Here is a 27,104-nt window from a genome sequence, read left to right on the forward strand (position 1 = left end):
ACGTTGGCGTGAAGAGGGCATAAGACCCCCCCCAAAAAAAAAAAAAGCAGGCCTGAAATTTTTCATGACCAACCCGCCCAGCTCTGCTGACAGCCTGGGCCGGCTCAGCTCCCGTGGGCTCCGCCTGCTAATGCCTGCAGCGGGGAAGGAAGTGTTAAACCTGCCTATTAATGCAGTCTGGCCCCCTGCCCCAAGGCGGCGCCATAGAGCCACATGCTGGGTGTGAATCTCCATCTCCTTGGCTGGGCGGATGAGGCATCTGTCTCCTGAGTTTCTGAGGTAGCAGGGTGGCTTGGCTTGTTGGATCACTACATGGTTTATCGTTCAGCTTCCTGTGAGGACAGGGGCTGGCAGAGCAGGTGCGGGGCTGTTTCAGCGGGTCCTTTCTCTTCCTCCTCCTTCCTCGTTCTTTTCACTTCTCTAATTCTGTGGACCTGGTGCTTGGGGAAACCATTTTTGCTACCCTATAGTCAGTCTAGGGTGTCCTCTCTGAAGGAAGGAGGAGGGTTGGTGGGTGGGATTGGATATCTTGGCACGTCCTCCTCACTGTGGGCATTGTCTTAAGCTTCTGGCTTTCCTCAGTTCTTACCCCCTCCCTGGCCTTGTGCTTCCGCAGATATCAATGCCTCATGTCATCCCTCACCCCTGTCCCCCAGTGCTCTAGGGAGTGCTCAGCCCCTCTGAAAGTCAGGCGCTTGGTCTCCAGGATGGTCTCATTCTGTGGTGCTGCCCAGGATTTAATTCTGGAGTCAGTCACAAATTTGGCAACAGGGCGGGATGATTTCTTCCTGCCCACCCCCTTGCGTTGGGTATCCAGAACATTTGATCCCCCGCAAACACGACGCTCCAGGGGCTTTCTGCAGAGGACGGTGCTGTCCGATGGCAGCTCTGGGATGTGCCCATAGGGTTGCAGCCACGTTCTGTGCAGGCTCTAGGCTCACCCCATGCTACAGTAACTGTGCAGGCGGCCCCTGCAGTGTTGGAATGTGGCTGCTGCTTGCTTGTGTGGACGGGGTTAAAACTGAGCACAGCTGGTAGGCGAAGCCTGTTTCAGCCTGCGTAACTACCAGCGTTAAAATATTGTTCCTTCCCCGGGGCCCTCTGCCTGCCCCGCGAGGAGAGAGAAATGCGATGGGGAAACGGAGGAGAATCTTGGCTAACTCCCCATTGTCGGGTGTTTTGGGGGCGGGGGAGACAGTAGGTCAGTCTGCAGTGTTTGACCCTGCTCTTTGTATCGCTCACAAGAGGCTACACTGCCCATAAAGTATTTCCATGCTGCCTGTCTCCAAATCTGCCCCTTGCTGAATCGTTGCTGAGGGAATTGGGCCTTGTCCTCAGAGCACAGCCGGAGTTTTAGAAAGGATCTTAGTTCGGCTGCCCCTTGGCCATAGCCCTGTCCCCACTGCCAGCCTCCACCCTCCTTCGCTGCAGCGTTACTCCCCCCTCCCCAGAAGGCCAGGGTGGTGCAGGAGCCACACCTGGAACGCTGGTCATTGCTGCTCTGAAAGGCTGCTCTTTAAACCTAGTTTAGAAAACACAAACCGGGCAGGCATAGCCCTCTGCTGTCTAAAGCTAATGGGAGCGAAGACTGGACCCGCCGCGGTCTGCCCGTCGGGCTCGGTCTAAGCTTTCTTCACTCACCTGCAAAACTCTGATTTGCCTTGTTAATCTAACTGGAGGACTCTTCTGCAATAGGGGAAAGAAATGGCTGGCGATTCCTTTTGGCCAGACTGGTCTTCCATTCTCGACAGGGAACTTTCCCTCCTCACTGTAATTGAGATTTTTCTTTGGGGAGAATCTGTGTATTTTGAGATGAGAGAGGGTTGAAAATGCTTATTTTTTTGCAGGAAATTAAAAAAAAAAAAAATCCCCCCAGCCAGAAACCCCAAATTTGAAAAATGTTTGTTTGGTTTTTGATTTAAATGAAAAAATGGTGGTGTTTTCAGTTTCAAAACCCCCCAGAAAATTTCAACCCAAATGAGAATGTTCTGTGAAAATTTACATTTTGGTCAAAAAAGTTTTCCCCCCCCAGTTCTATGTAATACTCTGTGCATCCAGCCAAAGTGGGGAGATCTCTGACCAGGCCCTCCCAGCTCCCTGTGAATTGTTCAGCAAAGCTTGTATTTGCCAACTGTCAAAGGAGGCTTAGACACCTCTTCCATTCCTGTTAATGGATGGGGAGTGACTAAATCCCCTAGACTACTTTGCAAATTTTAACCTCTGTATCTAGAAGGGTTAAAACCCCAGTCTGGGCTTTGGAGAATGTAACACTGGATGGAGATCTGGCAGCTGGTCTTTGCACAGCGTATATGCTCTAAAATAAGAAAAGTTGCTCACTACATTCAGTTTTATAGAGGATCGTAGTTTGGTTCCACCTCTTCCGTAGCCCCATCCCAGTGAGAGCAATTTGGGAGCCCCACGTTCTGCCTAGAAGCAGTCCTGTTGGCAGAAATCAACATCCATCTAGCAGCATTGGATGCCTGTGGATAGCAGGGAGTTTGCAGAGTGAGAGCAGATGGCCACTACATGCTTGCTATATGCCTGGTGTTTTCCCCTGCCCACTATAGTCTCTGCATTTGTGCAAAGGAGGGGAAAGTGGGAGCTGGGATGGAAAATTCAGGGAAATGTGGGTTGTCATCAGAAGTCAGCTGGTTCTCAAAGGGATGCACTCTGGCAAAATGTAGCCCCCAAATTTAGGTTTTGTAAATAAAATTCCTACAAGATTTAAGGCCCACTGGAATGTTCCCCCTGGATATATATATATTTTTTAATGGCTGTGGAAAGATTTTTGATGTTCCTCTGCAGAATTTCCTGCCGGACCATTGCTGGGAGCGTGCAGGAGCGCTGCAGATGGACTAGCTGGTATTTCCATTGTCCAGGCAGAGTGTGGTGCAATCGAGCGAACACCAAGCACGTCAGGGGAAAAGTTAGTTCAGTTCCTGGCACGTTCACCTTTACTCATCAGAGCTGGGGTTTGTAATGGAGCCAACGGAAGCTTGTTTCCTAAGAATGAGCTTTAACCCACATGGCATCCCAGGGAGACCCAGCTCGCAAAGCACCGAAAACCTTTCCGGAGCATCACAGCATCCAGCATGAGGAAATGGAAATGCATTGTTGGCAAAATACTCTCCTAAATCTGGCTTTTTAGTGACGTCCCTTTACCAGGAGAATTCCAGGAGCTGAATGCCTGGTACTCTAGAGAGCTGCGGCCAGCGAGAGAAAACAGCCGTGCCCGCATTCAGCTAGCCGTGATCTCACGGCTGATCGATTATTCCTGGGCGCTTACACTTAGATCCATCTCTGTGAGCTTGCTGACAGTCGCTCTCCTTGGATCCATTTCTCTCACTAACCACCCCTCCCCCTCCCTCTGCCTTCCCACCCCCTGTGGAAAAAATTGTCCATTTTGCATAGTAAAAAAGCAGATCCAACCTTTTTTTCTTTTTTAAAGTCTCTCCCCCGTATCACCTGTTTCTGGTGCATCCATTAGCCCTGCACCAAGAAATAGGACCAACTCTTGAAATTTGACAAAGTAGAAAGCTGTTTTTTGCAGTGGGAGGGGCAACAGAAAGGGGTGGCTAACACCATTTCCCCCCCAGTTCTATCCTCCGTCAGTCCTATGCCTCCTTTTTTCTGCATTATGTGCACAGAGCTGCCCCAAATTCTCCACTCCATTATGGTCCAGTATAAAACACCCGTTGACATCATTGTGGTGGGGGGGGGGGAGCTTTTGTCTTTAGCATAGATGATGTTGAGCTACTTCCAGCAGCTGTAGCGATATAGAGGGAACGAATCGAACAAAGTTGGCATGTTCTGAGGTCAGCGCTCCCTTTGGCATTAGCCCGTTGAGAGGGGAAGTACTGAAATGAGCTAAAGCTTCTAAGAGCAAGAGGGCAGTGCAGAGAGACACTGGCTTCCTGGTGCTGCAACTGGATGTTGACTTTGGACCATTTGGCCTAAATTTGAGGACATGCTGGTTTTGTGCCTTCAGTCCTCTGAAGGTTTTTCAATCTCGAATGTAGTTTGTTGGATTGATATAGATTCCCTGGGGTTTTACCTGCTAGTCGATGAGCTCTGACCTAGTTTACTTAAGAGCAGGTTACTGGGCCCATGTGACAAGGTCCCGATGGTGTCTCTTAGCCAGCGCTAGGTGTGTGGTGCATTAGACATGCCTTGGACACCACAAAGGCATCTTTTCTTCCTGTGGATTTGGCTAAAAGAAGCCGCCACTAGAGCAAATGTTTGTCTCTTGGTGTTCATTTGGTGTAACGCTGAGGCCAGCTGGGGGGCGTGGAGCGGTTGGCTCGGTTGGAGTTGAAGAAAGGGGTTCAGAGACATTTTATCTGGTTTGCTCCCATTCGAGATGATGAGCTTTAGAAAGGGGGGGGGAGGGCTGGAGCACAGACAAAACCCTCTGCCTGCACACCTTGCAACAGTGCCTCACTGCCCCCCTCCCCTTTGGCCGGGGGTCCTAATGAGTATCCCAGTGCTCAAGCATCCACCTTCACTAGGGTCTCTCCCCCACGCACGCACGCACCTGGGGGGGTGCACGGGTGGCCAGGCACAAATGGAGTGTGGGGGCTGTGGGTCACGAACGCTGAGATGTGAACTCTTGCTCCTTGTCCTCCCACCCGCATCTTCATCAGACTGCTGCAGCCCGAACCCAGCTTGAAGGGTGTAATGGGGTGTAAACTTACCTGAGCCCCGCTCATCACCCCACAGTCCCAGGGAGCAAAATTCCTCCTCCGGTCCTGCCTGAGTCGCCCTGGTGAGGCAACAGTATCCAAGTAACTGCCCGGTTTTAATCCTGGTTCGGCTGACGTTGCTTTTCAAGCGCAGCAGTCACTTCATTCGGCTTCTCCAGAGGGTGAGGGCCTGGAGGCAGGCGCTTATGCCCACACCCGCTCTCTGCATCACTTCACTTGGCCTTGGTTCCCTGAGTGGGTTGTCAGCAGCGGGGATTGAACCTGGGCCCTTTGGCGCTTAAAGGACAAGCCTCTGCTGCCTGAGCTACAAGCCCCCACTCTGCCCACCAAAGCTGTAGCACGTCTGTGTGCCTCAGCCCCCAGGACGGGGACAGAGCTGCCATATTGGGGGGAGGGAGAATTACACAGGCTGTTCTATGCGTGAGCCAGCAGCTGCTTCCCGAGAGGCTTTGCGCTCCGTGCGCCGATCCCCGGGTAACCCGGTCGGGGAACGGGAACCCTGCAGCCAGGCTGGGCTGCTCACAGGAGTCAAACTCCGGCCTCAGCTCAGGAGCCCTTAGCAGCTCGACGTTCCTTTTTAGAATCTCGTTCTCCCCAGAATGACGTGAGCAGGGTCACGGCACGCGGCTCCCGGGCTACCTCCCCGTCAGGAGTTAGCTGGGGTTTCCACAGCAGAAGAACCGAAGTGACTCTGGCTGTTGAAAACCCTCCCCAGAGAGACCATTGCAGCGTGCGGGGTTAAGGCTGGGTGTCTGGGGCACACAGCTGGATCCCAGCTGCAGGTGACCAGTGTGTGGCTCATCGCCGATTGCAGCTATTTTGAGTAAAGCCAAGGGGCCTGCATCTCTCCCATGCTGCGCCATTGACTTTCAACGGCAGCGGGATCGGAACCCCACCCAGCTCCTGAACTGGGGCCTGAGCCTGGGGGAGGTTCCGGGCCCCTTCAGTGGGCGCTCGGCACCTCTCTGGGTCAGGCCTGGAATAGAGAAATGGCAGGCGGAGCAGAGCACTAATAGGCCAGACGTCCAGGCGAGGTGCAGCAATTGTGAGCTGAACCATGACTTGAATGTGCAGCAGGCCCCTGGGAGCTAGTGACTAAACCCGAATCATTATCCGAACCGGACTGGCCCCACCCCAAGCAGCGTCCTTACAATGGGGCACAGGCCTTCTGCCGTATGCAGCCCTCTTTCCTTGACCCAGACAGCCTCCTGCAGTCAAACGTTTGCACAATTTCTCTGCACGCTTACTGAGTGGCCCGTGGGTTACTTGGGATTCGGCTTTTCGGTAGACTTGGCCCTGCCTCGGTGCGGGGGGAGGAGTAGTGACCTCTTGAGATTCCTTCCAGGCCCAGGTTTCTGGGATTCTGCTGCATCAGTCACCCTGTTCCAAAACCAAATCTGCCCCGTGCACCGGTGTTTGCGCTCAGGGAGAGCAGTGACCCAGAGCTAGGGGTGAGCTGGCAGAGGGAACGGCCCAGGCAGGAGTGTGTTGGTGGCTTTTTCTGCACTAACGCCCAGCAGCAAAAGCTGAATTGGAGGAGGTGCCATGGGCGGCTTTTGTCTGGGACAAGGATGCGTCTGTCCACACCTCACCCGGTTGTGTCTTCCAGCTGGTGGCCAGACGCCACAGGGGCAGCAGGCTGGCTGAGGAGGCTTATCTTTAGGGTTCCCCACATCCCCATCCAAGGTCCAGGAGCTCATCTCTGTGACCTGTCCAGGCTAGTGGCCCGAGGGATAGGCTAGGTCAGGGCCACTCGAATGTCTGGCATGGTGGAGCAAAGCCCCTGGGACAGAGACCGCTCTGGTGCCTGAACAGCCACTTCAACCCTGCTTTGCCTGTTGCTTGGGCTGCCACCCTCCTGCCCCCTTCCTGGTGCTACCCAAGTTGTCTCTCTTCCTGTGCTTTCAACCATCTCGATGCTGATTCTGTTCCAGCCAAGCATCCCTTGTCCTGGTTAGGGAAAATAATATTCCTTCCACCTGTCGTCTTCGAATCAGCCACGTGGCAGCTGTGGTCGGAGAGCCGCCTGCCTTGGGTACAGGGAAGGTGGTTTCTAGAGTCCCTCTGAGCGGTTGCTTGGAGGAGAAGGCGCTACTTTGAAGGGGGCATCATGCTTGAGTGTCTGTTGGCGTGATGGAGCATCCATCCCCATTCTGTCCCATTGCATCCACTGAGCTGCCCGTGGGCCCTGCATTTCCAGAGGGATGCTGACAGATTTCCTCTGGGGAGCTTTGAATGGCGCGAAGATGAGCCGAGAGGGGGGGAGCCAAGAATCTCCATTTAGTGCCAGATCTTTTTAAAGTCCCTTTGGGAGCCCACCAGCTCAAGCAAATCTTGTGTCTTTGGGGAGGGAAACGCAAATGTGGGAAATCATTTACCCTGTCTGCATCTTAGCATTTCTCTTGGCTGGGGGCAGGGAGAAGAGAAAGCACCACCTGGCAACGTTGACTAAGGACAATACTTCCATCAACCTGCATTTAGTTCATTGCCTATGGGAAACTGACCTATTTTCTAGAGAAGACTCAAACTAGTTTAGAAAACGAAGTGCTACTTGATTCCCCGATATATTTTTAGTACTTGGGGGTAGGGGAAGGGCAATTGTAGGGGGAAAGCCTGTGGAAGCTGTTTATTTTTAACCCTTTAGGTTTCTTTTGGCCTTTTAAAAAAAAAATTGGTCCTGGCTTTTGATGTTTATGCTGCCTACCTGTAAATCCAGATGTACTTAAGTGGCTGAAAATCCTTGTTCTTAAATCAGATACACATTATAGTTTTGAACTATATATATAGTATATATATATATATATATGCCTAACCCAGCAAAAAAATAAAGTATTTGGGGGTGGGGAAATGCATTGTTCTTTTAAATGAATCACAATTGGGGGATAAAATTGTGTTTCCGAGTGCCTCAAGATATGAATTGTTTTCATTTTTTAAAAATAATTTTATACAAGTGTCAAAACAGCTGGCTGGATTATTTGGAATTTTTAAATAATCCTAACTTTTTTAAAGTAGATTTTGAGAACTGTCCTGTATATAACAGTAATGTAGCAATAAATGTGACATTTTATAACAATATTACTTTTTTTCCCCATATCTGTCTTTCAGATGTTGTATACCTATGAATGAAAAGTTGTAATAAAGGTTTTACCTTGTACTAAAACCAAAGGTGTTTATTGGACGCTGTGGCTGTTTGGTTTTGTGCATTAGCCCATTTGCAACCCCAAGTGCCTAATTTCAACCTCCAAGATCCACATTTAAGTAGCTAAAGTTTGGCCTGAACTTCCAAATTGCTTCACTGCTCCCTCTCCTGCCATGTTCAATTGTTCCTCATTTCTCTGTCTCAGGGTTTTCTCCGGCTGTCTTATCACCACAGGATCTGGGCCCCTTCCATGTAAATCACTAGCACGGACCCTAGCAGATATTATGGAGTGTCTGGCACTTCTCCCTTTTTGGGGTCTGAACCCTGCTTGGGGGAGGGTTTGTGGGGTTTCCATTGTATGTTGTGTGGGGGGCTGCTTCATTCTTACGGCGTTTTGGAGGGGTATCATGTATTTTAGGCCCAAAGTTAACTGTGCTCCCTGCAAGCTGGGGGCCTTCCTCATTTTGTTGCCTAAAATAACGAGCCTCAGAAATCCCCAGCCCTGACTCTGAAGTGATGGTTCATCACACAAACCCAAAGGGACCTGGCAGCACTTTCAGTTGCTTGCATGAATAATTGTGGAGGTTCCCTTGTTGCGTGGCCCTGGCCCGCACTGGGGCATTGGCAGCTGGAGGGCTAGTGCAGTGCCCATTGATTGTGCAGCAGGAAGTCCAGTCAAATGTCTACTCAGGGGCCTGCCTGTAGATTTAGGAGTTGAATTTCAGGGCACCAGGTTGGGAGCCAGGCTTTATTAAGGAATAAAGCCCTCACTTGTGCTGGGGCCTGTGCACTCTCCACTCCCCCTGAGGGATGTCAAATGTTAACCGGTTAACGGGGAAGCATTAGTCTTACCGGGAACCCCCAGGCCAGCCGGCCCCGGAGCAGCCCCAGCCGCTTAATCGGTGAACTGTTTAAATGAAATATTTTTAATCGTTTAAACGGTTAACTTTGGTAATGGTATGTCCATCCCTACACCCACTGACTCCAAGGAGAGCTGAGATCCCTTCAGGACCAGGCCCTAACCATCCATGCACCTGTCTGGGCAGGTGATGGGATGTACGGGGAGATTGGAAATCCCCTGGAAAGCTGCATTGTCCATGCTGGGTTTAGGGCCTCATCCCCGGGGGCCCCGTATGCCTGTGCCAGGCCCCCCAGGAGCATAAAGGCATGAGCCAGCTGTCCAAGCGATTCCTGCTCCCTGTGAGGGGAGCAGGGGAAGTGACCTGACGGCTGGGTGTGTGGGCAGCGCAGGTTCCTGGGTGGCCCTGTGCCTCAGACCCTGCAGCCAGGGACAGGCTGAGCTCTGAGGTGCCCAACACCCCAACTTCACCGAGAGAGGGAGGGGCCAGGATGCAGCCTCCAGCTGGAGTGGTGGAGGGTCAGCGTGTCTCCCTTCCCCATCTCCTTTCCTGGACCCACGTTGGCCAGGCCTGGGAGGCCTCTAGCTTTGGTCCCCATCCACCACCTGGATTCTGCAAAGCGGCCCCCGCCCCAGGGGTCTTCCCTTTGGGCCCATCCTGTGTTTCCTGCGTTGATTGTCCTGTGCCCTGCAGAGGCTCCTGGGCACAGGCAGACAGGATGCCCCCTGCCCTGGGGGAGCTCGGCATGGGCTGCTCAGACAGGCAGTGCTAAGCCTGGGCATGGCGGGGAAGTGGGGGAGCTTCTGCCCCTCCAGAGTCTCTGAGCACAGCTTGAGTGTGGAGAGGCGAGGTGCTGCCCCTAGCTTGTGCCCCGGGGCAGGAGTCAGCAGTGGGTTTACACCCGGAGGCAGGGTGATTAAGGCTGGTGGTTAAATTAAGGATCTGGAAGTCTCGGCTTGTCTATGCCACGCAGCTTTTAGCGACAAGGTTGTGTCGACACAGCCTTGTTGCAAAACGTCAGCGTGTGTAAACGCTCTTTGTCGGTACTTTTGCTGACGAAATACTTCCAGTCCCGCGAGCAGCGTTCGCTTTGTCAGCTGGAGAGCGCTCCTGCCGACACAGCCGCGTTCACACCGCCACTTGCGTCGGCAAAACTTTTGTCTTTTGCGGGGGGGAGGGGAGGCTTTTTTAAGTACCCGTGAAAGACAAAAGTTTTGTCGACAACTTCACAGTGTAGACGTACCCTTAGATGAGCCTGTAAAGCAGGAATCCCAGGGGCGGTGCGGGTTTGAAGACAGAAGGCAGGGGACTCCAAAGACATACAGCCACAGGTACATTTAGAAAAGAGGGAGATGTAAAAAGAAGGGGCCATAACCGAGGGAAGGGACAGCAGGTGCCCCATCCCCTAGTATCTGAGCCCCTCACAATGTCTAACCGATTTCTCCTCCCAGCCTTTCTAGAGCAGGGCTGTTATCCCCATTGTACAGATGGGCCACTGAGGCGCACACAGACTCAAGGCCAGATTTTCAAAGGTATTTAGGCACCTAGTGAGATTTTAAAAAGCACCTAGAAGGTTTGGTGCTTTGTAAATCCCATTAGGTGCCTCGCAGCATCTTCGGGTGCCTAAAAACCTTTGAATCTCTGTCCCTAAGGCACTGGCCTGGGGTCAGACAGGAAGTCCGTGGGGGAAGTAGAGCCCAGGTCTCTGAGGGCATCTGTGTCTGCTGCAAAAAAAGAGGCGTCTGATAGATGGCAGTAAAACCAAACCAAGGCAGCCAGTTCTCAGAGACTCCAGCAATCGGTCCCGGGCGATGGGGATGGACGACAGCACGAAAAGCAGCACAGAGGTCAGCTCTCATATTTAGTTAATTTTCTTTCTTTATACAGGAATTAGATACAGTGCTCCTGGCAGCTCATTTCTAAGTTATCTGCCAAAAAAAACCTGTTTTTTTTAGGTATCTCAGGTGCCTAAGTAGCCCCTGGAATCATGGCTAATGTTACCCCCTCCCGCCCGCCCAGTTCTGAAATGGTGCCCCTGGTAGCTGTAGATAAGGTGGGCGGCGGGTGCCCCTAGTAGCTGTAGATAAGGTGGGCGGCAGGTGCTTTCTGACCCCATCCCAACTCAGGGCCACGGGGGTTGGGCCCCATGTAAGGAGCTGTCGGGGGAGCACGTGTGGGGATGTTTGTTCCTTCCCCTTTCCAAGTTGGGCTCATCGTCTCCAGGATGTGTTGGAGCCAATCTGAGGAGTTTCCTAGGTGTGTGTGTGTGGGGGGGGGCGGGGGGGGGTCAGTGCTCCTGTTCCTCGCAGGAAGGAGATGCAACAGAGGGTCCTGTGGCACCTTTGAGACTAACAGAAGTACTGGGAGCATAAGCTTTCGTGGGTAAGAACCTCACTTCTTCAGATGCAAGTAATGGAAATCTCCAGAGGCAGGTATATATCAGTGTGGAGATAACTAGGTTAGTTCAATCAGGGAGGGTGAGGTGCTCTGCTAGCAGTTGAGGTGTGAACACCAAGGGAGGAGAAACTGTTTCTGTAGTTGGATAGCCATTCACAGTCTTTGTTTAATCCTGATCTGATGGTGTCAAATTTGCAAATGAACTGGAGCTCAGCAGTTTCTCTTTGGAGTCTGGTCCTGAAGTTTTTTTGCTGTAAGATGGCAACCTTTACATCTGCTATTGTGTGGCCAGGGAGGTTGAAGTGTTCTCCTACAGGTTTTTGTATATTGCCATTCCTGATATCTGACTTGTGTCCATTTATCCTCTTGCGTAGTGACTGTCCAGTTTGGCCAATGTACATAGCAGAGGGGCATTGCTGGCATATGATGGCATATATAACATTGGTGGACGTGCAGGTGAATGAGCCGGTGATGTTGTAGCTGATCTGGTTAGGTCCAGTGATGGTGTTGCTGGTGTAGATATGTGGGCAGAGTTGGCATCGAGGTTTGTTGCATGGGTTGGTTCCTGAGTTAGAGTTGTTATGGTGCGGTGCGTGGTTGCTGGTGAGAATATGCTTAAGGTTGGCAGGTTGTCTGTGGGCGAGGACTGGCCTGCCTCCCAAGGTCTGTGAAAGTGAGGGATCATTGTCCAGGATGGGTTGTAGATCACTGATGATGCGTTGGAGAGGTTTAAGCTGAGGACTGTAGGTGATGGCCAGTGGAGTTCTGTTGGTTTCTCTTCTGGGCCTGTCTTGTAGCAGGAGGCTTCTGGGTACACGTCTGGCTCTGTTGATTTGTTTCTTTATTTCCTTGTGTTGGGAATCGTAGTTTTGAGAATGCTTGGTGAAGATCTTGTAGGTGTTGGTCTCTGTCTGAGGGGTTGGAGCAGATGCGATTGTACCTCAGTGCTTGGCTGTAGACGATGGATCGTGTGGTGTGACCGGGGTGGAAGCTGGAGGCATGAAGGTAGGCGTAGCGGTCGGTGGGTTTTCGGTATAGGGTGGTGTTAATGTGGCCATCGCTTATTTGTACGGTGGTGTCCAGGAAGTGGACCTCCCGTGTAGATTGGACCAGGCTGAGGTTGATGGTGGGGTGGAAGCTGTTGAAAGCATGGTGGAATTCTTCCAGGGCCTCCTTCCCATGGGTCCAGATGATGAAGATGTCATCAATATAGCGTAGGTAGAGAAGGGGCATGAGTGGACGGGAGCTGAGGAAGCGTTGTTCCAGGTCAGCCATAAAAATGTTGGCATATTGTGGGGCCATGCGGGTGCCCATAGCGGTGCCACTGGTCTGGAGGTATATATTGTCACCAAATTTGAAATAATTGTGCGTGAGGATAAAGTCACAGAGCTCAGCAATAAGTTGTGCTGTGTCATCATCAGGGATACTGTTCCTGACAGCTTGTATTCCATCTGTATGTGGGATGTTTGTGTAGAGAGCCTCTACATCCATGGTGGCTAGGATGGTGTTTTCTGGGAGGTCACCAATGCATTGTAGTTTCCTCAGGAAATCTGTGGTGTCACGGAGATAGCTGGGAGTGCTGGTGGCGTAGGGTCTGAGTAGGGAGTCCACATATCCAGACAGTCCTTCAGTGAGAGTGCCAATGCCCGAGATGATGGGGCGTCCAGGATTTCCAGGTTTGTGGATCTTAGGTAGTAGATAGAATAACCCCGGTCGGGGCTCTAAGGGTATGTTGATTTGTTCCTGTGTTAGTGTAGGGAGTGTCCTGAGTAGATGGTGCAGTTTCTTAGTGTATTCCTCAGTGGGATCTGAGGAAAGCGGCCTGTAGAATTGGGTATTGGAGAGTTGTCTGGCAGCCTCCTTCTGGTAGTCAGACCTGTTCATGATGACAACAGCACCTCCTTTATCAGCCTCTTTGATGATAATGTCAGGGTGGTTTCTGAGGCTGTGGATGGCATTGCGTTCTGCACGACTTAGGTTATGAGGCAAGCGATGTTGTTTTTCCACAATTTCTGCCTGTGCACGTCGGCGGAAGCATTCTATGTATAGGTCCAGACTGTCATTTCGACCCTCAGGAGGAGTCCATGTGGAGTTCTTCTTCCTGTGTTGTTGGTGGGAGGGTATCTGTGTATCAGTGCGCTGTTCAGTGTTATCATGAAAGTATTCTTTGAGTCGGAGGCGGCGAAAGTAGGCTTCCAGATCACCACAGAACTGTATCATGTTCGTGGGGGTGCTGGGGCAAAAGGAGAGTCCCCGAGATAGGACAGACTCTTCTGCTGGGTTGAGTGTGTAGCTGGATAAATTGACGATATTGCTGGGTGAGTTAGGGGTACCCCTGTTGTGGCCCCATGTGGCAGGTAGGATTTTAGACAGCTTACGGTCCTTTTTCCTTTGTAGAGAGGTGAAGTGTGTAATGTAGATCTCCTGTCTTATTTTAGTAAAGTCCGTTTGTGTGGAGGGTTGGTTATTTATGAGAGTCTCCAGGTTGGAGAGCTCTTTCTTGATGTTTTTCTGTTTGCTGTATAGGATGCTGATCAGGTGGTTCCTCAGTTTCTTTGATAACGTATGGCATAATCTCTCACTGTGGTCTGTGCAGTATGTAGATAGCAATGGATTTTTCACCTTCAGTCCATTTGGTATGATGTCCATCTGTTTGCATTTGGAAAGGAAGATGATATCTGTCTGTATTTGTGCAAGTTTCTTCATGAGGTTGATAGATTTCCATTCCATATGGCTAAATGCAGTGCCTTGCATGGTGTCAAGTATCAGAGGGATACTTGAGGAAGGAGATGGACGTTCCTTGCAGTGGAGTTTTACTTTCCATTTCCCCCGTTGTGTGATTTCTCAGAACTTGGATGCAACGTTAACCTTTGAGTTTCACTTCTTGCCCCCCAGCCCTTTCTAGCCAGTGTTCAGCTCACGCAGCGTCTTCTTGCTACACTTCAGCAACTGCCTTCATAGGAAACAGCCGAGCTGCAGTAGCTGCTTCAGCCCAGACACGGAACCGGATCTTCTGAAAGCGGCAGGAAGGTAAAACCTGTAGAGTCCTCAGCGAGGTGACGATGTACGAATGACCCTTCTCACTCGACGGGTTTGCTGCATTTCACATCTGCAGAGAACAACCCGTTAATCCTGGAGCGAATTCTGCGGCTCTAATTCTGCAGCTGCTCTAGGCACAAAGATCCCACGGAAGTACCTAGCACTCTATGCTAGACCCTCTCTATGGTATTTATACAGGGTTCAAGCAGGGGTAGGACTAGGCCGTGTGATCTGGATTCTCACTTTAGGTGCTTGAGGGGGCCCCTGAGCGCACAGCCTGGTGCTGAGTGTGGAATGTGGGAGCTGGAACTGAGACCCACCAAACTCATCTCATGGATGCCACCACACCTCCATTAGCTGGGAACAACGTTCAGTCCCTAGTGGGCTGGGCTGGATTCAGACCAGTGAACGGCTCTGCAGCCCGTTAGCAATGTGCTGAAACATCCAGTCCCCTAATTAGTGCTAATTGATGAGAAGGTCCACGTGTATATTACATCTCAAAGTAACTATGTTAGAAGAATGTTAAACCCAAAAGTTAGGAAAAGGCAGAATTCTGTGTCTGGGAGGACCCTGGAATGAACGTGGCTCTAGGCATGGTGTGAAACGGTGAATGTAGCAGTAGTTCAGGTTGGTTTTGTTTGTTTTCCCCTTTGTTTTGGCTACTTGATGTAACCTGGTTACCGTCTTTAATGCCAATCTGTTTACAGGTTTTGATGGACAGGTCTGGGCTCTTCCGGATCCTGCCACCCACTCAGCAGGGCGTATCTTCTTTATTTTTCCATATGAATTTATTTGGCAGTGCCTCCACCCCCCTCGCTCCTTCCTGGCAGGGTCACCAGGGCAGCGTGGGAGGAAAATTCTCCCCACAGGGTAACCCCCACTTACTTGCCAGATAGTTGGAGACTCCCAAGAAATAACACAAACACATACCATGTATTCAACACAGTAATTATATTAAACAGGAAACAAATATAACATAACAGGTAAAACACCATTCTTAGGGTCACCGGTGCCCATGCTGATAATACCCGTGACTTTCCCTAGTTCTGGGACCTGATGTAGCAAATGTAAGATCAGTGTCCCGTTGGGACCCTTGATGACCGATGACCACGAGATCTCTGCAGTGGTTTAGCAGTGTGGCTGATGAGGTACAGTGCAGCCCAAAGGACTAACAAGCGGGAGGAGGTGGTAAGTCCCTCCACAGGTTTAATACGCAGCAGGTTATAAAATCCCCAAACCCTATTCAAGCCCAGATTAATGGTGTTAAATTTGCAAATGAATTTTAGTTCTGCTGTTTCTCTTTGAAGTCTGTTTCTGAATAGGGACTGGGAGCGACTGGCTCATTACAGAAGCAGCTTTCCCTCTCCTGGGAATTGACACCTCCTCATCTATTATTGGGAGTGGATTACATCCACCCTGATTGAATTGGCCCTGTCAACACTGGTTCTCCACTTGCGAAGTAACTCCCTGGGTCAGTATCTAATGCCTGCATCTGTAACTTTCACTCTATGCGTCTGAAGAAGTGAGGTTTTTACCCACGAAAGTTTATGCCCAAATAAATCTGTTAGTCTTTAAAGTGCCACCAGACTCCTTGTTGTTTTTGTGGGGACTGGTCTCCCCTAGGGAGCTGGAGGGCGAACTCAGCCTGGCTGGGGAAGTTTCCCAGCAAACCTCTACAAACTGGGAATCATCAGTGGAGAGGGAAAAGCCCAGCTGAGGGATCTGCTGTCAGGTCCGTAGAGGCCAGTTCTCAGGGGGAACCTGCCTGCAGGCCTGGGACTCCCCAGCTCCCCACACAGCCAGTCCTGCCCTTGCCCTGGCTGGCTCCAGACTGACTCCAAAATGGCTTCTCCTCTTTCCTGAGCAACCTGGGGGGGGCATCTCACTCCCTATTGGTTGCCAGGCAGACTCTAAGACTGCCTTGGCTCCCCCTCCCTACCAGGGACAGCGCCTCTCCCCGAGCTGCCGGCAGACAGAGCCCCAGGAATCTAGGCCATCTCCTTGGGGGTTACACTTGTTTGGCTGAAGCAGCTTCCAGAAAGGTGGCCAGTGTGGATTTGAAGACATCAAGAGATCGAGAATCCACCGCTTCCCTTGGTAGCTTGTTCCCATGGTTAATCATAAGAAACAGTTTTATTTTAAATCCAGAAAACTACTTGACTTCATCAAAATCAAGGGTTTGGGGCACCAGGACTGAAACAATAATGATTTTCTTTTCTGCTCCAGTTTAGCATCTTAAAATGTCAAGCTGCGTCATTCAAGTTGCCAACAAAAGTAGGGGATCTGTCACTGTTGTTGTTAGTACCAATCCGGTATTAGGATTGTTGGGTGATTCTCTGGCTGTGACCATCCCCGCCTACGATAGCCTCAAGTCATTCTTCACTAAAGACGAGCAGAGAGTTTCACCAGGGGAAATGTCAGTTGTAAACAAAGTTGGTATCCGGAAAATCTTCACCTATGGAGTTGGGTTGACAGGAGCAAAATGGTACTACATTAAGGTGACAAGAGAGGATGATGAGTGGGTGGCTGTGTGTCAAACTCCTCTGCATTGCACCTGGATTGTGGATGATGATAAAATCTACCAGGAAGATAAACCGTCGATATGCAAAACATTTGGGTAAGTTGATTTTTACCCTTCAGATTATATCACTGTAACCCAAAATCCCCAACCTCAAATCTTCAAAAACCACCAGTCAGGCCCCAGGAAATCATGGAACTGGCATAACAATCATGATGAAAATGAAATGTTCTGTTCTTTTTCTTTGCCATTTGGTTTCAGCCCTTAGGTCTCACTCGGTTCATGTTTTCAAGCTTTCCTCTGCGACCATAAGAGCTAGAAATTTACTTTCAAAACAAAATGAAAACTGAGATTCTCATGTAATCACATGACTCCAAGAGCTGGGGCTTTCAGATAAATACCAAATATCATGAGATTTGCAATCAAATTGTGAGAGTTGCCGATGCTGGTAACCTGATTGTATGGCATTTTTTAAAAATCCATTCATACATTAAGGTTACAAGTCAGGGACTCAAAAGTCAGGAAATGCCAGAATTAATTTTGTTCAATCTGAATTAGGCTCACTTTTTGCATGTGCATTCTGATACAGCCTTCCCCATCATCACAGAGGAAGTCTGAGACAGAGCTAGGGACAGAACCCAGCTCCCTGGGTTCTAGTCAAATGCTTTAACCCACTTCCTTTTTTTACAGTTTCTGCCTCATTCACTGTCTGTTCTGTGCAGTGAACGAAGCTCTAGTCCTGTGGATAAATGGTAATCACATCACTAAAGGCTGCCATGATGCATATGCACGAGGAGCTGAATTAAGGTTGCACAAGCAACCTCATTCTGCCATTTTCTAACTTCTGTGGGCGTGACTTGGCAACCTGAATAAAGTCCCTCTAATGGAACACTTTCCGTATGTAATTTCCTTTGCTTTTAAAAAAATTCCGTCCCGTGAAGCCATACTGACGTCACTCGAAGCTGTGCGGTGGGTAAGTCATTCTGAACATTAAGCCATTTATTAGGTGCCTCATTGTGGCTTCTGGTTTTGAAAATCTTGGTCCATTTTGTTTTACTTGCTCTAGATGTGAAGGACTTCAAAGGATATTTTTTTCAAAGGCTGTTAGGCTCCCAATTCCCATAGACTTTCACTGGCAGTTAGGTGCCTAACTACCATTGGTGCCCTGGAAAATCTTCTAATATATTGAGTGTCTTATTTGTTCTCCCAAGATGGAACAGTACAGAAAGGAGGGAAGGAACGGTCTTCACTCAGTCCTTCACAATCGCATGTAAATCTTGGCCAGACCCCTAACCTGTGTATCTGGACCAAAGAGGCTGGTTTGGTTTTGCAAATCTTGGTCCATTAAGCTTTCGTTTGGTGTAATCAACCCCCAACCCAGGAGACTGTTAGGATCTTACTTCAATTTTATCTAAACTACTGGACCTGGGGGTATTTTTCCCATCCTTATTATGGGCAAACCAGGGGATGGGATGGAAGGGTCGGGTTCTGGTGCCACATAATATAGTTACCTTGTTTTTGCAAGGCCACACTCAAACATCAGGTTTCAGAGTAGCAGCCGTGTTAGTCTGTATCCGCAAAAAGAAGAACAGGAGTACTTGTGGCACCTTAGAGACTAACAGATTTATTAGAGCATAAGCTTTCGTGGACTACAGCCCACTTCTTCGGATGCATACTCCTGTTCTTCTTCAAACATCAGGGTGGTTCAGTTCTAGATCCCCTTCTGATCCGAGTCCCTCACCCTGAGGCCAGGAGATGTGTTCATATACGAGGTCCCAGTTTTGGTCCACTGCTATTTTGTCTATATTTGGTGCTTTCTCTGGAGAGTTGTAAGATGCGGGGGGAACAGGGGTTAGCGTGTGCATGAAAACTTTAATGAATCTGAAGCTTTCAAAGTGCTCTTTCCATGGGCAGGACTGACACACTAATCATTTCCTTTCTGATCCAGTTTTGTACCTGATGATAAATCCAGCTACATCATTAAAGTTACCAACAAAACCAAAGAAGTCATCAATGTTGTGGTTCACGAAGGCCTGCTGAGTCCTGGAGGAATTCTAAGCCGTGTGAGAGACCGCTGGTTCAACTCAGGGTTTGCAGTTGATCCAGGAAAAACAAAAACTATTAATAAAGTGAACCCCAAGGATTTATCGTCCTACAATTCCATCAGTAATATAGCGGGCATGGTAAATATATCAATCCATTCTATAAAGGTGAAAAGGGGTGAACAGATCGCTCAGTGTAACACCCCTTTGCACTGCACCTGGATCGTGGAGAGCCATGGAATGTGGCAAGAAAATAAACCTACAGAAGTTTACAAATTTCAGTAACATGCTTTTCTCCTTCTCAATATTATTATAAGCAAGCAGCAGAAGAAGACCCCAATGAATGTCTTATAAATCCATGGGGCTTCGCCAGTATTTGCTTTAGGAGCCAACTCAACAGTTGTGTGTGTCCTGGTGACTAAGTGAACTAATCATTTGCAACAAATAATTTATCTGAAAAATCTTTTCAGTTTTGTTGAATAAATCACTTGCAAATAATTTGTCTTACTATTTAGCCAGTTCCACTGAGGCAAATTCAGCAAAATAAGAAGTCAGCAGAATGTATTCACCGCTTTTTGTGACAATCGAATAAACACTCTATGAATACATTTTTCTCCCCTTCGTTATTTCAGAGAAGCATCTGAACTGTTGGCTCCAAACCGTTGATCGTTTCTTTCACACATAACTGTATATTCTGAAGCCTTGTCTGCACACGCAAGATTTACTGCTTTCACTGTACTGGTATAGCTTAGAGCAGCAGAGCGCCCACGTAGTGTGGTGAGATTAGACCACTATAAAGTTGGTGGTGCCTATACCAGTATTCCTATAATGGAAGGGAAATAAGGTATCTGAGTATTTGACACCACTATAGGCGCCAACTTTCCCTGGCGCCGGTAGGTACTTGTGCCCCCCCCCGCCCCGACTCCACCCTTTCCCCACCCCTGCCCCACCCCCATTCCAATCCCTTCCCCAAAGTCCCTGCCCCAACTCCGCCCCCTCCCTGCTCCTATTGGACCCCTTCCCCAAATCCCGGCCCCGCCTCTTCCCCGAGCGCACCTCGTTCCCCCTCTTCCCCCCCCCCTCCCAGCCGCGCAAAACAGCTGTTTCGCAGCGCAAGCACTGGGAACTAGGGGGATAAAGCGGGCACGTGGCACACTCAGGGGAGGAGGGAGAGGTGAGGCGGAGGTGAGCTGGGGGGGGGAGCTGCCAGTGGGTGCTGAGCACCCACTAATTTTTTCCCATGGGTGCTCCAGCCCCGGAGCACCCAGGGAGTCGGCATCTATGGACACCACTATACCAGTATAACTGCCCCCACTGTGGGGGTTGTGCTGATTTAACTATTTTGCTAAAAAAATCACACCCTGAACCAAAACAGTTACATTGGGTCAAAAGTGGCATGTGGACCAGGCCGCAGGAAGAGGAGACAAGTCAGTTCTTCAGGCCCTGGTCAGCTCCATTATCTTTAGTGGGATCAGGCCCATCCCATTGTTTTGGGTAAATCTCAAGTTCAGTGCCAGAGGCTGCCTCGTAGGAACTGCCCCTGGTCTGGGGCCACGGCCACGCCTCCCTACGGGAAGTGCAGGGGGCATTGTGCCTATGGGAGGAACAACACTGCCAGGAGCTAGCCCAGAGTGCAGCTGTTGCCCCTAGGAGAGGAACAGTGTGTGCTCCCCCCTCAGGGCTGACCAGCCCTGCTGGTTGGTGTTGGGGGCAGCATGGCTTGGCCTCACCTCCTCCTTCCCTCTCTGGAACGGTCTGACCCATGTGGCACTTCAGGCTTTGATTGCCTCTGCAGCATAGACTGTGTCTCTTGATGAGGCATCTCGGCTACAGGCCAGGGAGCTGCCCAGGACAGAGTTCCCGAATGCCCCGCAGTCTGTGGGCACTTGGGCTTCTAATCCCTGTGCTGAAGTAGGATTTAACGGCCATTCAGCCCTTTGGAAAGGCTTGAGCCAGGCTGGTTTGCTCCCGGAATAGATTGTAAGCTGCTTGGGGCAGGTGTCATCTGCGTTTGTGCAGCACCCAGCACAGCGGGGTCCTGGTCCAAGGCTGTGGCGCCTAGGTGCTACCACAGGAAAGGTAATAAGGTGGCAAAGGGAGAGGTAGGTATCATGGGATGGAGATTCAGACCTGGGATGAGTTCCTAGCTGTGCCACCGACTTTCCTATGTGACCTTAGGCAAGTTGCTTTCCCTACCAAGGCCCTCAGTTTCCCCTCAGTCCAGTGAAGATGATAATCCTTCCCCTCATCTCGATGGGGATAGCTCCTCTGCAGTTTGTGATAATACAGTGAGTAGGGCCCTGCAAGTACTTAGATGCTAGTTTGAAATGTTTCTCCCGCCCTTCCCATCTCTGTGTGTCTGTGACTGTCTGGAGCAGGGCTCTGGAATTGTTTCTAGGCTACATTTCAACGGGTAGTGCTAAGCCTATAGGGAGCTGGTGGCAGTACACGAGACCATGGGGTAGCTGTAGATAAGGTGGACGGTGGGAACTTTACTCTCCCATCCCAACTTGGGGCCACAAGGGTTGGTCCCCGTGTAAAGGGCTGTCAGGGTAGCATGAGCGTGTGGATGTTTTTCCTTCCCCCGATGGTATCTCCCCTTCCAATTTGGGTTCATCCTCTCCAGAAGGTGTTGGAGCCCATCAGCAGTTTCCTGGATGGGTGTTGGGAGGGTCAGTGCTCCTGTTCCTCGCAGTGGAGTTTTACTTTCCATTTCCCCCGTTGTGTGATTTCTCAGAACTTGGATGCAGCATTAACCTTTGAGTTTTACTCTTTGCCCCCCAGCCCTTTCTAGCCAGTGTTCAGCTCACGCAGCATCTTCTCGCTACACTTCAGCAACTGCCTTCATAGGAAACAGCCGAGCTGCAGTAGCTGCTTCAGCCCAGACACACGGAACCGGAACTTCTGAAAGCTGCAGGAAGGTAACACCTGTAGAGTCCTCAGCGAGGTAACAATGTACGAATGACCCTTCTCCCTCGACGGGTTTGCTGCATTTCACATCTGCGGAGAACAACCCGTTAGTCCTGGAGCGAATTCTGAAGCTCCAATTATACAACTGCTCCAGGCACAAAGATCCCAGGGAAGTACCTTGAGGTGATGGTAGAGGTAGAACCGCCGTCTGGGAGGACACTGGAATGAACGGGGCTCCAGACGCAGTGTGAAACGGTGAAAGGAGCAGTAGTGCAGGGTGTATCTGAGTCACTGTTTGTTTTGTTCTCCCCTTTATTTTGGTTACTCGATGTACGTTGAGTTACCAGAGCTGCCCCTTTAAAGGCCCAGGGTGGGGCACTCGATGGAGCTGCCCGGCTAGGTCTGTGGGCAGAGTGGGCCTGCGCTGAACGCCCTTCCTGCAGCTGCCGGGTGGCGGAGACCCCGCCTGCGGGAAGCTCCCTAAAGACAGGGCGGGACTCTGGGAACGGGGTTCTCCTAAGACAGCAAAGCCTGTCCCTCGGGAGTGTAACGCGCACCCTCGTTTCAGCCCCGCAGGGCCGTTGGGACACGGTTACGTGAGCACACGATATTTTTTCCCTGCCTGGGTCATCTGCAGAATTTAACCCCAGGATCTTCGGGTCCATAGCAAGCCCCCTCTCCCACTCGCGCTCCGGGAATGACGGGCGGAAGAAGCCGGCGGTTACCCTGTGTGTGGGTCGCCCCATGGCGGGGGGAGACGCACTCTCTGCCAGTGGGATACATGACTGTTTGTGAGACTGCTCTGCCGTGTTGTCTGTCGGGACGCCTGGGTTCTGTTCCTGGCTCGGGGAGCAGAGTGGTGTGGTGGTTACAGGCAACCTAGCCAGGCTCATTCTGAAAGGCAGAGTGGTGCAGGAGATGAGCTTTGGGCTGTCCTATTAGAGACCTGGGTTCTGTTCCTAGCTGCGCACAGTGACCTGTGTCCCCACTCAGTATCCTGTACGGTGGGCAGGGGACGGTGGGCTGGGTGAGCACGAAGGGCTGTGAATGGCCCAGAAGTATTCATAGAGGATATGGGAAGAGCCCAGACTCGAACTCGTAGCCTTGCAGGCTGCTGCACCTCCCTCTAACCCGCAATGTGTCTCCGGGACAGAGCCCTCTCGCTCGGCCTCAGCCGGACTTGGTATCAGAAGTGCAGGCGGGTGTGACCACGCTGCCAAATGCAGGAGTGTCGCGTGCCAGGCAGGGCCCGGGGCAGGTCTGAGTATACAGCTGTGAAGTCAGAAGTCAAGTCAGAATCAGGTTTGGGTCTGTTGGTTCAGACCCTCGAACCCTGTACTTGGTTAAGTGGGATTTAAATGGGGCTGCTCAGGTGAGTAAGTGTTAGCGGGATCAGCGCTAAACCTCGTCCTGCACCGACATGCAGCCAGGCCTGACCTCCTTCCTCCCAGGCATCACCCCTCAGACATCACTTACATGCCACTTGACTCAAGGGGATTACGCGAGTGTCAGAGCGCCAGGATCTGGCCTTCACCCATTGCTCAGATGCAATGCTGGCCGCCTGTCGTCTGAGCTCTGCCCGTCTCGCGACACCTAACGGTCACTTCTCATCGACTGTAAGGCCAGGAGGGACCATTAGATCATCTGTGATCTTCTGCGTAGCACAGGGCAGAGAACGTCACCCAGCGATTCTCGGTGTATCTTCCAGAAAGTGGCTCCAGGCTGGATTTGTAGCACTGGGTTCTAGTTGTATTTGTTCACAAGCCAGCCTGGCTTACGACTCAGAGCTGGCAGAAAGCCAAGCCATTTCCCAGACAAGCTAGGATGCCATCGAGGTCCAAAGTCGACTCCACCCCTCATTATGCAATGAGAATGGACATTAAACCTAATACGTTTCCAGAGGGGGAAGTGCTCACAAGCATTTCCTTCATGTGAGATCAGTCAGAGATTCATAGATTTTAAGGCCAAGAGAGACCATTAGATCATCTAGTCTGACACCTGTATTGCGCAGGCCATTACATCCCACCCAGTTACCCCTCTGTTGAACCCAATAACTTGTTTGGCTGAAGCAGCTTCCAGAAAGGTGGCCAGTGTGGATTTGAAGACATCAAGAGATGGAGAATCTACCGCTTCCCTTGGTAGCTTGTTCCCATGGTTAATCATAAGAAACAGTTTTATTTGAAATCCAGAAAACTTCTTGGCTTCATCAAAATCAAGGGTTTGGGGGCACCAGGACTGACATGATAATGATTTTCTTTTCTGCTCCAGTTTAGCATCTAAAATGTCAAGCTACATCATTCAAGTTGCCAACAACAGTAAGGGATGTGTCACCGTTGTTGTTAGTACCAATCCGGTATTACGATCGTTGAGTGAGTCTCTGGTCGTGCCTACCTACGACCTCCTCAAGTCATTCTTCACTAAGGAGGAGCTGAGAGTTTCACCAGGGGAAAAGTCAGTTGTAAACGAAGTTGGTATCTTGAAAATCTTCACCTATGGAGTTGGGTTGACCGGAGCAGAGTGGTACTATATTAAGGTGACAAGAGAGGATGATGAGTGGCTGGCTGTGTGTCAAACTCCTCTGCATTGCACCTGGATTGTGGATGATGACAAAATCTACCGGGAAGATAACCAGTCAATATGCAAACCATTTGGGTAAGTTGATTTTTCTCCTTCAGATTATATCACAGTAACCCAGAATCCCCAACCTCAAATCTTCAAAAACCACCAGTCAGGCCCCATGAAATCATGCAACTGGCATAACAATCAGGATGAAAATGAAATGTTGTGTTCTTTTTCTTTGTCATTTGGTCTCTCAGCCCTTAGGTCTCACTCGGTTCATGTTTTCAAGTATTTCTCTGCAACCATAAGAGCTAGAAACCTGCTTTAAAAACAAAATGAAAGCTGAGATTCTCATGTAATCACATGATTCCAAGAGCTGGGGCTTTCAGACAAGTACCAAATATTGTGAGATTTGCAATCAAATTGTGAGAGTTGGCGATGCTGGTAACATGACTGTACATAATTTTAAAAAATCCATTCATAATCACGAATTATACACAAAATCCGACATTAAGGTTCCAAGTCAGAAAATGCCAGAATTATTATTGCCTCTTCAATCTGAATTTGGCCCCCTTTTTGCATGTGCATTCTGATACAGCCTTTCCCATCATCACAAAGGAAGTCTGAGACAGAGTTAGGGACAGAACCCAGCTCCCTGGGTTCTAGTCAAATGCCTTAACACCCTTCCTTTCTTTACAATTTCTGCCTCATTCACTGTCTGTTCTGTGCAGTGAACGAAGCTCTAGTGCTGTGGATAAATGGTAATCACATCACTAAAGGCTGCCATGATGCATATGCACGAGGGGATGAATTAAGGTTGCACAAGCAACCTCATTCTGCCATTTTCTAACTTCTGTGGGTGTGACTTGGCAACCTGAATAAAGTCCCTCTAAATCCCTACATACTTTCCATATGTAATTTCCTTTGCTTTTTTAAAAATTCCATCCCGTGAAGCCATATGCGGTGGGTAAATCCTTCTGAACATCAGGCCATTTATTAGGTGCCTCATTGTGGCTTCTGGTTTTGAAAATCTTGGTCCATTTTGTTTTACTTACTTATTTGTGAAGGACTTCAAAGGAGATTTTTTTCAAAGGCTGTTAGGTTCCCAATTCCCATAAGAATTCCCATAGACTTTCACTGGCAGTTAGGTGCCTAACTACCATTGGTGCCCTGGAAAATCTTCTAATATATTGAGTGTCTTATTTGTTCTCCCAAGATGGAACAGTACAGAAAGGAGGGAAGGAACGGTCTTCACTCAGTCCTTCACAATCGCATGTAAATCTTGGCCAGACCCCTAACCTGTGTATCTGGACCAAAGAGGCTGGTTTGGTTTTGCAAATCTTGGTCCATTAAGCTTTCGTTTGGTGTAATAAACCCCCAACCCAGGAGACTGTTAGGACCTTGCTTCAATTTTATCTAAACTACGGGACCTGGGGGTGTTTTCCCATCCTTATTATGGGCAAACCAGGGGATGGGATGGAAGGGTCGGGTTCTGGTGCCACATAATATAGTTACCTTGTTTTTGCAAGGCCACACTCAAACATCAGGGTGGTTCAGTTCTAGATCCCCTTCTGATCTGAGTCCCTCACCCTGAGGCCAGGAGATGTGTTCATATACGAGGTCCCAGTTTTGGTCCACTGCTATTTTGTCTATATTTGGTGCTTTCTCTGGAGAGTTGTAAGGTGCGGGGGGAACAGGGGTTAGCGTGTGCATGAAAACTTCGTTAATGAATCTGAAGCTTTCGAAGTGCTCTTCCCATGGGCAAGACTGACACACTAATCATTTCCTTTCTGATCCAGTTTTGTATCTGATAAATCCAGCTACATCATTAAAGTTACCAACAAAACCGAAGAAGTCATCAGTGTTGTGGTTCATGAAGGTCTGCTAGCCCAAGTGCTGAGTCCTGAAAGAATTCTAAGCCACGTGAGAGACAGCTACTTCAACTCAGGGGTTGCAGTTGATCCAGGAAAAACAAAAACTATTAATAAAGTGAACCCCAAGAAGTTATCCTCCTACAAATCCATCGGTAATGTAGCGGGCATGGTAAATATATCAACCCATTCTATAAAGGTGAAAAGGGGTGAACAGATCGCTCAGTGTAACACCCCTTTGCATTGCACCTGGATCGTGGAGAGCCATGGAATGTGGCAAGAAAATAAACCTACAGAAGTTTACAAATTTCAATAACATGCTTTTCTCCTTCTGCTTGCTTATAAAATATCGAGAAGACGACGACCCCCAATGAATACGCCTTATAAATCCATGGGGCTTCGCCAGTATTGGCTTTAAGAGCCAACACAACAGTTGTGTGTGTCCTGGTGACTAAATATGTGAGCTAATGATTTGCAACAAATAATGTATCTGACAATTTTTTTCAATTTTGAATAAATCACTTGCAAATAATTTGTCCTACTATTTAGCTAGTTCCACCGAGTCAGTAGAATGTATTCACCACTTCTTTGTGACAATCGAATAAACTCTCTATGAATATATTTTTCTCCCCTTCTTTATTTCAGAGAAGCATCTAACTCTTGGCTCCAAACCTTTGGTCGTTTCTCTCTCTCACACATATGCAGTTTCTAATAGGACGAGCACATGTGTATATTCTGAAGCCTTGTTTGCACACGCAAGGTTTACTGCTTTCACTGTACTGGTATAGCTTAAAGCAGTGGAGCGCCATGCATTGTGGATGCAATTATACCAGTATAAAGTTGGTGGTGCCTATACCAGTATAGCTTATTCCTATAATGGAAGGGAAATAAGCTATCTGGGTATGAGGCACCACTATACCAGTGTAACTGCCCCCACTGGGGGGGTTGTGCTGATCTAACTATTTTGCTAAACATCACACCCAGAACCAAACCGTTACATTGGGTCAAAAGTGGCATGTGGACCAGGCCGCAGGAAGAGAAGACAAGTCAGTTCTTCAGGCTCTGG

The 27,104-nt window shown here is 49.6% G+C and overlaps 2 protein-coding genes across 4 annotated transcripts; both read left to right on the forward strand.

Moving 5' to 3' along the window:
* The first annotated feature begins 13,820 nt into the window (after positions 1-13,820).
* LOC117868990 lies at positions 13,821-26,659 on the forward strand. Of its 3 annotated transcripts, none has more exons than XM_034755438.1 (3): positions 13,821-14,129; positions 23,877-24,260; positions 25,967-26,659. In XM_034755438.1, exons 2-3 carry the CDS (start codon positions 23,890-23,892, stop codon positions 26,352-26,354), a joined length of 759 nt encoding a protein of 252 aa, XP_034611329.1. In that variant the 5' UTR covers positions 13,821-14,129; positions 23,877-23,889; the 3' UTR covers positions 26,355-26,659. The 3 variants fall into 3 exon arrangements, with proteins under 3 accessions (XP_034611329.1, XP_034611328.1, XP_034611330.1); XM_034755437.1 differs by lacking the exon at positions 13,821-14,129 and adding an exon at positions 19,945-21,619; XM_034755439.1 differs by lacking the exon at positions 13,821-14,129 and adding an exon at positions 23,136-23,746.
* LOC117868991 lies at positions 15,918-19,604 on the forward strand. The gene is made up of 2 exons (XM_034755440.1): positions 15,918-16,755; positions 18,605-19,604. The coding sequence occupies exons 1-2, from the start codon at positions 16,379-16,381 to the stop codon at positions 18,981-18,983; spliced, it is 756 nt and encodes a 251-aa protein (XP_034611331.1). The 5' UTR covers positions 15,918-16,378; the 3' UTR covers positions 18,984-19,604.
* Positions 26,660-27,104: the final 445 nt, after the last annotated feature.

Source organism: Trachemys scripta, chromosome 22 (assembly GCF_013100865.1).
Source record: "Trachemys scripta elegans isolate TJP31775 chromosome 22, CAS_Tse_1.0, whole genome shotgun sequence".
Classification (NCBI taxonomy): Eukaryota; Metazoa; Chordata; order Testudines; family Emydidae; genus Trachemys; species Trachemys scripta.